Source organism: Tachyglossus aculeatus, chromosome 22 (genome assembly GCF_015852505.1).
Source record: "Tachyglossus aculeatus isolate mTacAcu1 chromosome 22, mTacAcu1.pri, whole genome shotgun sequence".
NCBI classification, from domain to species: domain Eukaryota; kingdom Metazoa; phylum Chordata; class Mammalia; order Monotremata; family Tachyglossidae; genus Tachyglossus; species Tachyglossus aculeatus.
This window is the reverse complement of record NC_052087.1, coordinates 13,193,228-13,205,506: the sequence shown is the minus strand read 5'-3', so window position 1 is coordinate 13,205,506 and position 12,279 is coordinate 13,193,228. Positions and strand designations below refer to the sequence as shown.

The window sequence follows — 12,279 nt, the reverse complement described above, 5'->3', positions numbered from 1 at the left end:
CATTTGATATCATTCATGTGGAGGAAGTGAAATAGGGTACCAGACATTTTCATTTTCTAGATAAAAATGATTCTTACTTCAGATTGATAATGAGAACCAAGACATGGTTATAATGAAAAAAAATACTTAAAATACCTATGAATATTAATTTGATTATTTCCATACCCCTGTTTTAGAGAATTATCTTCAGAGAGATAACCTGTTCCAGGAAATAACCTACATAACTTGTAAGGGATAGATTTGCTTCATTTGCCTTATGCTCCTGCCCTCTGCCTGGATCAAATTCGCACTCTCAAAATGACACCTCATGGCCCTGTTGTATCCAGACTAATCCCTTAAAACCAATCACAAAATGCCATAGCAACATAGAGTTAAAAGAGGAAGTGGGGAAGAAGACACACTTTAAGGATACGATGAAACAAAGCCTCAGAAAATGCTGCATCCCAGCTGAAAATAAGAATTAAATTGCGGAGGATAGGCTTGCATGGTGTGCAGCAATAGAAAAAGGAGTGGTTCTTTTCAATCAAAAGAAAGGCACTAGAAATGAGTTGCGAATCAGCACCCCTTATTTGCATGTTGGCACTGCAAACATTAAAGTGTAAGAATTTTAAACAAGACAGTTTTTTCCGTGACACTTTGTGGGAAGGTTTGTGGGTCCTTCATTGTCCTTTTCAGCTACACATATGCTCACAGGTGATGTTCACCACCACTGGTGGCTTCTTCAAATAGGAAGGACATATGTTTAGAGGCATGTATAGGTATATACATCAGATAAATGGTTATCTGATTAACCATGTCCTCAAGTAGCTTACAGTCTAGCAGGAGAGTCTGACACAAAAAAATTAGAGGTATGATGGTGTAATAATTTAAGCTAGTACCTTGGGGGCAATTGAAAATATTTGAATCTTTAGGTGCGTGGAAGGGCTGAAGTGAAATTTGGAAGATATAAAATTTCATCAATCAAGATAGGTGACAAGGAGCAGTTGTGATTTCCAAAGTGTTTTGAAGATGGGAAGAGTGGTAGATCACCAGATGTTTGGGGAAAGGGCATCTGAATAGAGGGGAAGGCATGAGCAAGAGTGTGAATAAGAAAAAAATGAACTCGTAGGGTACATAAAATAGGCACTAATTGTTATGAGAGGTTGTGAGTTTACCAGAGCTCAGAAGTTGGGGTGGATATAACCGTGGGAGAGGGGAAATGAATCACAGCAGGACTCTTAAAGGATCTGTCATTTCAGGAGGGTTTGGAAGATGTGGAGATGTGGAGTTCTGTGCTCTTTTGATTTGTAATGAGGAGGGAGGGTCCTGAAAACATATAACATTCTTTTATACTCTGCAGAACAGATTGAGCGACACAACCCAATTTGTAAAGAGAAAACAGTTACCGAAAATCCTTCACTGAAACAAGATATAACACAGCTTGTGTGCTGAATGATTCAGAAGATTCCAATCCTTTAAAATGGGCACATCATTGTCAGAAAAATGCAGAAGAGTAGCCATCCGAAATAAAGGTTTCCTAGGCAATCAGCCAATAGAACTGGTATACTTTTGATAAATATGATAGTATAGGACATGCTCGTTATTTTGAATCAGGCTCATAAAACCTGTTAAAAAAGAAAATTAGACCCTTCTTTAATATAGGCCTCCCTCATATTGAGAAATGTCTAAGTTTAAATATTCAATGAATGGGCCAAATAATTGTGGAACATGAGTGAAAGCAGAGATCAGAGGTGGCTGTATAACGTTTTCCACATTGAAATAAATTTCTAATTGTCTGAGACGCTGACTGATTCCTTATTAATGTCCTGTATTCTGTAAGCCTTGTCCCTCAGGAAATGTTGAACAGTCATCGTATTGTTTATACTCAGAATCACATTTTACTTGCTTAATAACAGACCTTCCCATACTCTCAAACTCATCCATCTCCTTAGCTCTTTGAGCCATATTCTTTATTCGCCTGCCTCTCCAGGCACAAACAATAAGAAAAGCATTACAAAGAATTCTAAGTGCCTTTTTCTTTACATTGGCCATTAAAAATGCAGGCTGACTAATTTGTATGCTCCAAGAAATGTCAGGTGAGGGAGAAAAAGCAACTATCTGGGGAATGTAAACATCTACTCAGTCAGCGAGGTTTTCTTTCAACTTTTCTTTTCCCAAGTGTAGTCTATTTGTTTCTGGTATCATACAGCAGTGCTTACTGAACTTATAATTGAGTGGGGATGGAAACAATTGATCTTTGGTTCTGGAGGTGATGACACTTAAGAATAGGGGAGATTAATCAAATCAGTACGCAAATGTATTGGAACATTTTTTTTCTCAAACTAGGTGAGAGTTACCGGAACTTGGACTCCTGCATCATCTTTAAGAAGGGTTGGCCGAATGGCTCTCAAAAACTATCCATCCTCCAAGAGGCCTTTGCTGACCAAGCCCTTATTATATGTTCTCTCACTCCTTATGCCTCGACCTTGCACGTAGATTTGTGCACTTTATTCCGCACTCCTTAGGTCCTTCAGCACTTATGAGCATAGTTTAGTGGACCCAAGAATCAGCAGGACCTGGGTTTAATCCCGGCTACACCACATGTCTGCTGTGTGACTTTGAGCTAGTTACTTATGTTGCCAACTTGTACTTCCCAAGCGCTTAGTACAGTGCTCTGCACACAGTAAGCGCTCAATAAATGCGATTGATTGATTTATTGATTGATTCACTAGAAAAGCAGCGTGGTTCAGAGGAAAGAGCACAGACTTGGGAGTCAGAGGTCATGGGTTCTAATCCCGACTCTGCCACTTGTGTGTTGTGTTACTTTGGACAAGTCACTTAACTTTTCTGTGCTTCAGTTACCTCATCCGTAAAATGGGGATTAAGACTGTGAGCCTTACGTGGGACAACCTAATCACCTTGTATTCCACCCCCCCCAGTGCTTAGAACAGTGCTTCACACATAGTAAGCGCTTAACAATTGCCATCATAATTATTCACTTCTCTATGCTTGTAACCTCATCTGTAAAATGGGAATGAGTATGAACCTCATGTGGGAGATTTGGCTGTGTCCAACCTGATCAACTTGTTTCTACCCCAGCACTTAGAACAGTGCTTGGCACATTCATTCATTCATTCAATTGTATTTATTGAGCACTTACTGTGTGCAGTGCACTGTACTGAGCGCTTGGGAAGTACAAGTCATCAACATATGGAGACGGTCCCTACCCAATAACAGGCTCACATAGTAAGCACTTAACAAGTACCATAATTATTAATTATTATTATTTGTAATTTATTGATATTAGTGATAGTCTCCCATTCTAGAACTTGCTATGGGCAGGGAATGTATCTACCGACTGTTGTACTGTACTTTCCCAAGTGCTTAGTACAGTGCTCTGCACACAGTAAGCACTCAGAAAATGCAATTTGTGGTTGGTTAATTGATTCCATCACAAGACTTTCCAGGCTCAAGTCTATGCCTCAGTAACACTTTCCTGCTATCTCTCACTTATTTCCATATTCTCCTGTTTTCTCCATGATCACCTGGGCACTGTTGCTCTGCCAGTCTTAGGGACATTTAGATGTTTCATTCTATTTTTCCCATAACATTTGATAATTATTGACACAGTCATCTTGAAGAAATTTGGATACATTTATACAGTACCTATAGTTAGAGAAAATGTCTATTAATGCTCACAACAATAATAATAATTATAACGATTGTGGTATTTGTTAAGTACAAATTATAAGCACAGTGCTAAGTGCTGAGGTTGATCGATGTAATCAGATCAGACACAGTCCCTATGCCATAGAGGGCTCATGGTCTAATAGGGAGAGAGAACGGGTACTTTTTCCTTAGTTTTCTGATGAAGAAACTGAGACACAGAGAAGTTGAGTGACTTGCCCAAGGTCACACAGCGGGCCAGAAGTGAAACCAGTAGCTCCACGGTCCATGCTTTTTCCATTTGATTATATTGTTTCTTATGCTGCTGCTACTTATGTTACTAGAGAAGCTACTTAGAGAAGCAGCATGGCTCAGTGGAAAAAACCCGGGCTTGAGAGTCAGAAGTCATGGGTTCTGATCCCGGCTCCACCACATGTCTACTGTGTGACCTTGGGCAAGTCACTTAACTTCTCTGAGCCTCAGTTACCTCATCTGTAAAATGGAGATTAAAACTTTGAGCCCCATGTGGGACAACCTGATCACCTTGTATCCCCCCAGTGCTTAGAAGTGCTTTGCACATGGTAAGCACTTAACAAATGCTATTATTATTATTGTTATTATTATTATTATTGTTATTATTATTATGTTGATATTAGTATGGCCAGAGCTTAATGTGACAGACTGCTTTGGGTACATCCCATTATACATGCTCCTGTCATTCCATCTTTACTTTCATAGCTGTCGGCCATGTGTATGTTGCCAGTCAACCAAAGAATCCCATTTCAGTGTGCTGGGACATAGATTGCAAAGGGAGATATCATAGACAGGTGATTCTTGGCCCAAATTTTAAAAAAATATTCTTAGGTCATTTAGGAAGGAAGGAAGCTAAATTAGAAAGCCTAATGGAGGAGGGTGACTATGTAGTGCAAGATATGACCCTTGAATGCATGAACATGAAACTCATTCTTTTGAAAAGATTACACTTAAACTTCAGCAGTTTAGACAGATCAGTAGAATACATGTTGACATTTCAACCCTATCTGACTGAGTCTAGATACTCAGTTTGCTCAGGGTACATAACCTCTAATAGAGTTAGCTAAGTTCCGACAGCTTCAGCAAATGGATAAAAAAAAGCAGATGTAATAACAAACCCTTGGAACCTTCAAAAAAGTCATAAAACCTGTAACCTCAGATGCAATTTGAGGTGTCTTAATTGCCTAGGATTGAGCACAGAGGTCTTCATTGGTGGGATATTTATTATTATTATCATCATTATCATCATCACTATTAGGAATAATGTTACTAATATAAATGATTGGTAATAATAACAATGAGTGGCATTTGGTAAGTGCTTATTGTGTGCTAAGCATGGTTCTAAGCACTGGGTAGTTACAGTCCTTGTCCTACATGGGGCTCACAGTCTAAGTAAATATAAGTATATGACACATTCCCTGCCCTCAAGGAGGTTGTACTCAAATGGAGATAGACATAATAGCTAAATGTTAAATGGTTTAATATTTGAATGTTTAAATGAATAGACATATATACAAGAGTGCTGAGGAAACATATAAATACATTCATAGATAGATAGAGCTGTCTAGTGGGTTTATACAGATTAGGGTGATGGATAATTAATCTGGAAAAGCTTATAGGAGATGGTATTTTATGAGGATTTTGAATGTGGGGAGAACTGTGGTGGGTGGGATTTGAGGAGAGAGGGTGTTCCACGCCACAGAAGCAGCACGAATGAGGGGATGGAAGCAGGCAGACAATAGCGAGGCACAGCTAGAAGCTTGGCTTTGGAAGAACAAAAAGGGTGAGTTGGAGAATAGAAAGTGAGGAGCGCGGATAGGTAAGGTGGGAAGAACTGGTGAGCAGTGATGAAACCAATTGTGAGTTCTTGTTCCATGTAGTAAGTAAGCAAGTGAGAAGCAGTGAGGCCAAGTGGAAAGAACACGGGCCTAGGAGTACTCCCCCATTTGCCTTTTGGGTGACCTTGGACAAGTCACTTAACTTCCCCATGCCTCAGTTACATCATATGTAAAATGGGAATTTAGATTATGAGCCCTATGTGGGGCGGGGACTGTATCCAACCTGTTTATCCTCTGTCTACCCCAGTGCTTAATAAAGTGCCTGTAACGCAACAAGTGCTAGGTGCTAAACAAACACCAACTGGTAAACAACAACAAAAAAAGGAAGTGCAAGATTTAGAGAAGAGGAAAGATGTGGGCTGAGGAAGTGATTCATGCAGGAGTGTATAATATTTACTGGAGTGGACTAAGGAACAAACTGATACATCGCCGAGTCTATTACCAGAGCTTGTATGAGAGTGGTAGCTATTTGGCTAGAGAAAACAGAGCATATCTGAGCACAGTATGTGCTCAGTGAAGTTGATTGAATGAATTGAATGAGGAGTCATGGAGGAAGAACTAGCAGGAGCTCAGTGGATTTATGAAAATAGATGTCCGCACCTCTGGGAAACTCAGAGATTTAAAGCAGTAAGTCAGAGTTTTTGAGGCTGTATGCAGATTACTGTGTTCTAATAATTGTGGAATTTGTTAAGCGCTCACTATGAGCTAGGCACTGTTCTAAGCACTGGAGTGGACACAAGCAGATCGGGATGGGTGCATTCCCTGTTGCACATAGGGCTCGCAATCTTAATCTCCATTTTACAACTGAGGTAACTGAGGCACAGAGAAGTTAAGCAACTTACCCAAGGTCACACAGCAGACACGTGACAGGGCCGGAACTGGAACCCAGGTCCTTCTGATTTCCAGGCCTGTGCTGTAACCACTAGGAACATGGCTTCTCATGTTCTAGAGTCACCTGGGCAAGAAAATACGAAAATGATTGGAGAACAAATTGCTAAGTCAGCAAAGTATTACTGGCAGACAATAATGTGTATACCAAAGAGCCATTCGTATAAACAAAAGTCTGTGTTAGCAACATGGAGTTAAACAAAGTCACATAACTCTATAGCCCAGTATCACACTGACCCCTTTGCTCCCTTTATTCATCCCCCTCTCCCAGCCTCACAGCACCTATTTACGTTTAAGTAATTTATTAATTTATATTAATGTCTGTCTCCCCCTCTAGCCTGTAAACTCACAGTGGGCAGGGACTATGTCTGTTATATTGTTATACTGTACTCTCCCAAGTACTTATTACAGTGCTCTGCATGCAGTAAGTGCTCAATAAATAATAATAATAATAATGGTATTATTGCCAACATTGCCAAGATCCGCCCTTTCCTCTCCATCCAAACCGCTACCCTGCTAATTCAAGCTCTCATCCTATCCCGTCTGGACTACTGCACTAGCCTTCTCTCTGATCTCCCATCCTCGTGTCTCTCTCCACTTCAATCCATACTTCATGCTGCTGCCCGGATTATCTTTGTCCAGAAACGCTCTGGACATATTACTCCCCTCCTCAAAAACCTCCAATGGCTACCGATCAATCTGCGCATCAAGCAGAAACTCCTCACCCTGGGCTTCAAGGCTGTCCATCACCTCGCCCCCTCCTACCTCACCTCCCTTCTCTCCTTCTACTGCCCAGCCCGCACCCTCCGCTCCTCCACCACTAATCTCCTCATTGTACCTCGCTCTCGCCTGTCCCGCCATCGACCCCTGGCCCACGTCATCCCCCGGGCCTGGAATGCCCTCCCTCTGCCCATCCGCCAAGCTAGCTCTCTTCCTCCCTTCAAGGCCCTGCTGAGAGCTCACCTCCTCCAGGAGGCCTTCCCAGACTGAGCCCCTTCTTTCCTCTCCCCCTCGTCCCCCTCTCCATCCCCCCGTCTTACCTCCTTCCCTTCCCCACAGCACCTGTATATATGTATATATGGTTGTACATATTTATTACTCTATTTATTCATTTATTTATTTATTTTACTTGTACATTTCTATCCTACTTATTTTATTTTGTCGGTATGTTTGGTTCAGTTCTCTGTCTCCCCCTTTTAGACTGTGAGCCCACTGTTGGGTAGGGACTGTCTCTATGTGATGCCAATTTGTACTTCCCAAGCGCTTAGTACAGTGCTCTGCACATAGTAAGCGCTCAATAAATACGATTGATTGATTGATTGATTAAGCGCTTACTATGAGCCGAGCACTGTTCTATTGACTGACAGACTGACCAAATATTCTACCATAGAGAAAGAGAAAACCAAATCATGGAGTCTAGCTCATCCGTACAGGGATTCAAAAAAAAATTGCGGTGGCAGTGTGGCACTAGTCTTGAGACCAAACTAAACTTCTACAAAACAGAAGTAGTAGTCTAATTTTCTCCACAGCTGCAAGACCTAAATCTAAATTTCATGTTCAATTCTCATTAACTTTAGTAGTGTTTTTGTTCATTTTTGTTCTTGACCCCAAAAACCCTGTCCTCTCCCTGACTTTCCTGTCACTGTAGACAGCACTACCATCCTTCCCATCTCACGAGCACACAACCTTGGTGTCATCCTCGACTCCGCTCTCTCATTCACCCCGCACATCCAATCTGTCACCAAAACCTGCTGGTCTCACTTTCACAACATCGCCAAGATCCGCCCTTGCCTCTCTATCCAAACCGCTACCTTGCTGGTTCAATCTTTCATCCTATCCCGACTGGATTACTGCATCAGCCTCTCTATGATCTCCCATCCTCCTGCCTTTCCCCACTTCAGTCTATACTTCACTCTAATGCCCAGATTATCTTTGTACAGAAAGGCTCCGGCCATGTTACTCCCCTCCTCAAAAATCTCCAGTGGCTGCCTGTCAACCTACGAATCAAGCAAAAACTCCTCACTCTCAGCTTCAGGGCTGTTCATCACCTCACCCCCTCCTATCTCACCTCCCTTCTCTCTTTCTCCAGCCCAGCCCACATCCTCTGCTCCTCTGTGGCTAACCTCCTCAGTGGGCCTCGTTCTTGCCTGTCCCGCCGTCGACCCCCGGCCCACGTCCTTCCCCTGGCCTGGAATTCCCTCCTTCTGCCCATCCGCCAAGCTAGCTCTCTTCCTCCCTTCCAAGCCCTACTGAGAGCTCACCTCCTCCAGGAGGCCTTCCCAGACTGAGCCCCCTTTTTCCTCTCCTCCTCTCCATCCCCCCGCCTTGCCTCCTTCTCCTCCCCACAGCACTTGTATATATTTGTACAGATTTATTACTCTATTTATTTTACTTGTACATCTTTACTATTCTATTTATTTTGGTAATGATGTGCATATAGCTATAATTCTATTTGTTCTGACGATTCTGACACCTGTCTACATGTTTTGTTTAATTGTCTGCCTCCCCCTTCTAGACTGTGAGCCTGTTGTTGGGTAGGGACTGTCTCTATATGTTGACGACTTGTACTTCCCAAGCGCTTACTACAGTGCTTTGCACACAGTAAGCACTCAATAAATACGATTGAATGAATGAATGAATGAATGAAATGGTCACATCTAGGTCCTTGCTCCTATTTCCTAAATAAAAAATAAACATGGAAAGTTTTTTTCCCTTAAATTTTATTTCATTGACATCTCAATCATTTCATTTACAGGCAGGAAAGGCTTGCTTGGTGAATCATAGGTCATCATCTCCAAGCAACAAAACAACGGAAGGAGATCCCACTTTGAAGGTACGTTTGTGTTGGACATATACTTTAATTTATTTCCATAGGATGTTAGCTCCATTTCTGCTCTTTCTTTAGTGTTTCCCTTTATGTATCTCTTCTTATATCTAAAATCACTTTTCTACAAGACTGCACTGATGTGATTGATAATACAGATATAGATATACAGATATATAGATATAATACAGATACAGATATATTTTTCCATCTTCAATTTTCCTATATATATATAAATATATATATTGTATCATGATTAGAGCATAAGCCTGGGAGTCAGAAGGTCATGGGTTCAAATAACGGCTCTGCAGCTTGTCTGCTGTGTGATCTTGGGGAAATCATTAAGTTCTCTGGGTCTCAGTTACCTCATCTGTAAAATGGGGGGTGAGACTTTGAGCCCCATGTGGGACAGGGACTCTGTTCAACCTGATTAGCTGTATTTACCCTAGTGTTTAGTTCAGTGCCTGGCACATAGTAAGCACTTAACAAATACCATAATTACTATTATTATTTTTCAAATAAATTACTTATTTTTCAAATAAATCACATTTTTGTTCTATCTTTATTGGCAGAAACTGAACATCCCTCCATGGATTAAGCCGGAGCCTAAAAAAATCACAGAAAAAAATTTGAAGAACTTGCAAGAAATTGCAAATACAAAAGAAAAAGCACTGTAAAAATGAAGAAACTCTGTTTAAAATGTTCTTTATTAGCTAATGTCTTTCTCCTTCATATTATTTTTAGGCATGACAAGGTACTAAGTTTCTAAAGCATGCACCTTTTACACTCTTTTCTGTATGTTTGTAAAGTAGCCAAGAAACTTTCAAAATCAAATTTACCCATTAGTATCTTTCAGCAATAATCTAAGTAAAATGGACATATAGAGAACTACTTTGTAATACAGCACCATTTGGCTAATATTATATTGTCTTGATTGGTCACAATTAAATATCAATTTAGTTCACACACAAATGATTTGATTCCCCTAATATATGGTGGAGGTACTCTCCAGATCCAAAGCACATTAGGGATTCTGTGTATATTAAGCAAACCTTAATTAATACACACACACACAAACACACACACTCACACAAACATCCTGCCTGCCCCCCCCCGAAAAAAAAATGCCTACACCTCTCTTGGTAGGAAGGTTGTTGATGCATTTAACATTAACATCTTGGATATTTTGAATTTTTTTGTTTGTTTTTTAACAAATGTTAGTAAAATTCTTACTCTATTGCTAATTTGCATAGATGACTATGCTTTTTCTCCCCTATCCCTATGTGCCTATTAGACAGTGCTGCAGTGCATTGCTGAAATCAGTCTTTTGTAAGACCTGCTGGATTTCAAAATATCCAATCTCAGGTCCTGTTGGAGGTGGCAAGGGAAACCTACCTATGGAAGGAAAGGGGAAAACTACATTTCCCAGTAGGCCGAGGGACTATTTACTATGTTTTATAGGAGAGAGGGGCTGTGTGGGGGAGCCATGCTAGAAGATCTCTAGTTTTGGAGAAGACTTTGCCCCCATTGACTCAGGAGTTGGCAACATTGGGCTCCTTTGCTTTGGGCTGGGCTAAGTGGTAAGTCATCCTCTTTTAATCAATCTTTGTTGAAAAGGTTAATTGAGGTAATAAAAGACTGGCTGTTCGTTTTGAAGTCTCTTGTTCTGGTGTGTAGTTTCCATTTGAATCTTCTCTTTCTAATTGTAACTGATTAAAAGATTATGTGTTCGCAAACATGTTCAATCAGAGTTTTCAGCTCTTTAAGGGACTCAAAGTTCTTCAGAGTTTGGCTAGATTTTACCTTCCTATATTCCTTTTGAATGCTGGGATTGGAGAAAGGCTCCTTTTGCTTCTCTTTCTAGTTTTTTTTTTTAGCAAGATGGCCCCAGGAAACATCATAGCCTAGTGGACATATCATGGGCTTGGAAGCCAGAGGACAAGGCTTATAAATCCAGCTCCACCACCTGCTTACCCTGTGACCCTGGCAAATTCACTTAACTTCTCTGTGCATCAGTTTTCTCAACTTCGGAATTGGGATTTCATTACCTGTTCTCCTTCCTACTTAGACTGTGAGTCCATGTGGGACAGGGACTGGGTCTGACAGGATTAATTTGTATCTTCCCCAGTGCTTAGAACAGTGCTTAGTAAGCAGCATGGAATAGTAAGGAAATAATAAATAATAATGGCATTTGTTAAGTGCTTACTTTGCACAATCAATCAATCGTATTTATTGAGCACTTACTGTGTGCAGAGCACTGTACTAAGCACTTAGCGTTGGGAGGATACAAGGTGATCAGGTTGTCCCACGTGGGGCTCACAGTCTTAATCCCCATTTTACAGATGAGGTAACTGAGGCACAGAGAAGTTAAGTGACTTGCCCAGAGTCACATAGCTAACAAGTGGTGGAGCTGGGATTTGAACCCATGACCTCTGACTCCAAAGCCTGTGCTCTTTCCACTGAGCCACGCTGCTTCTCAGTAGAGCACGGTCCTGGGAATCAGAAAGTCACAGCTTCCAGTACGGGCTCTGCCACTCGTCTGCTGTGTGACCTTGGGCAAGTCACTTAACTTCTCCATGCCTCAGTTACCTCATCTGTAAAGTGGGGATTGGGACTGTGAGCCCCACATGGGACATGGACTTTGTCCAACCCAATTTGCCTGTAACTATCCCAGCACTTACTACAGTGCCTGGTACGTAGTAAGCATTCATTGAATCATATTTATTGAGCACTTATTGTGTGCAGAGCACTCTAGTAAGCGCTTGGAAAGTACGAGTCAGCAACAGGGACAATCCCTACCCAACAACAGGCTCGCAGTCTAGAAGCGCTTAACAAATGCCATTATTATTTATATTATGAACAATAGTTATTAAGTATTAAACACAACAAATACGATAAAAATGTAAGTGTCAGATAGTAATAATAATAATAAAATTATGGTATTTGTTAAGTGCTTACTATGTGCCGGGTACTGTTCTAAGCACGGAGGTAAATACAAGATAATGATGTTGCCTCAGTTTAGAGAAGCCTAATTTCAGCTGAAAGGACATG

General features: G+C 41.0%; 1 protein-coding gene across 3 annotated transcripts in view; it reads left to right on the top strand.

Annotated features, from left to right (window-relative positions):
• Nucleotides 1-10,968, top strand: part of LUZP2 (leucine zipper protein 2) — a 356,281-nt gene extending 345,313 nt beyond the window's left edge. For all 3 annotated transcript variants that reach the window (XM_038765103.1, XM_038765101.1, XM_038765102.1), the window contains 2 exons: nucleotides 9,160-9,237; nucleotides 9,801-10,968. In XM_038765103.1, coding sequence (XP_038621031.1) covers nucleotides 9,160-9,237; nucleotides 9,801-9,905 — 183 coding nt within the window. In that variant the 3' untranslated portion in view covers nucleotides 9,906-10,968. The remainder of the gene's footprint in view (nucleotides 1-9,159; nucleotides 9,238-9,800) is intronic.
• Nucleotides 10,969-12,279: the final 1,311 nt, after the last annotated feature.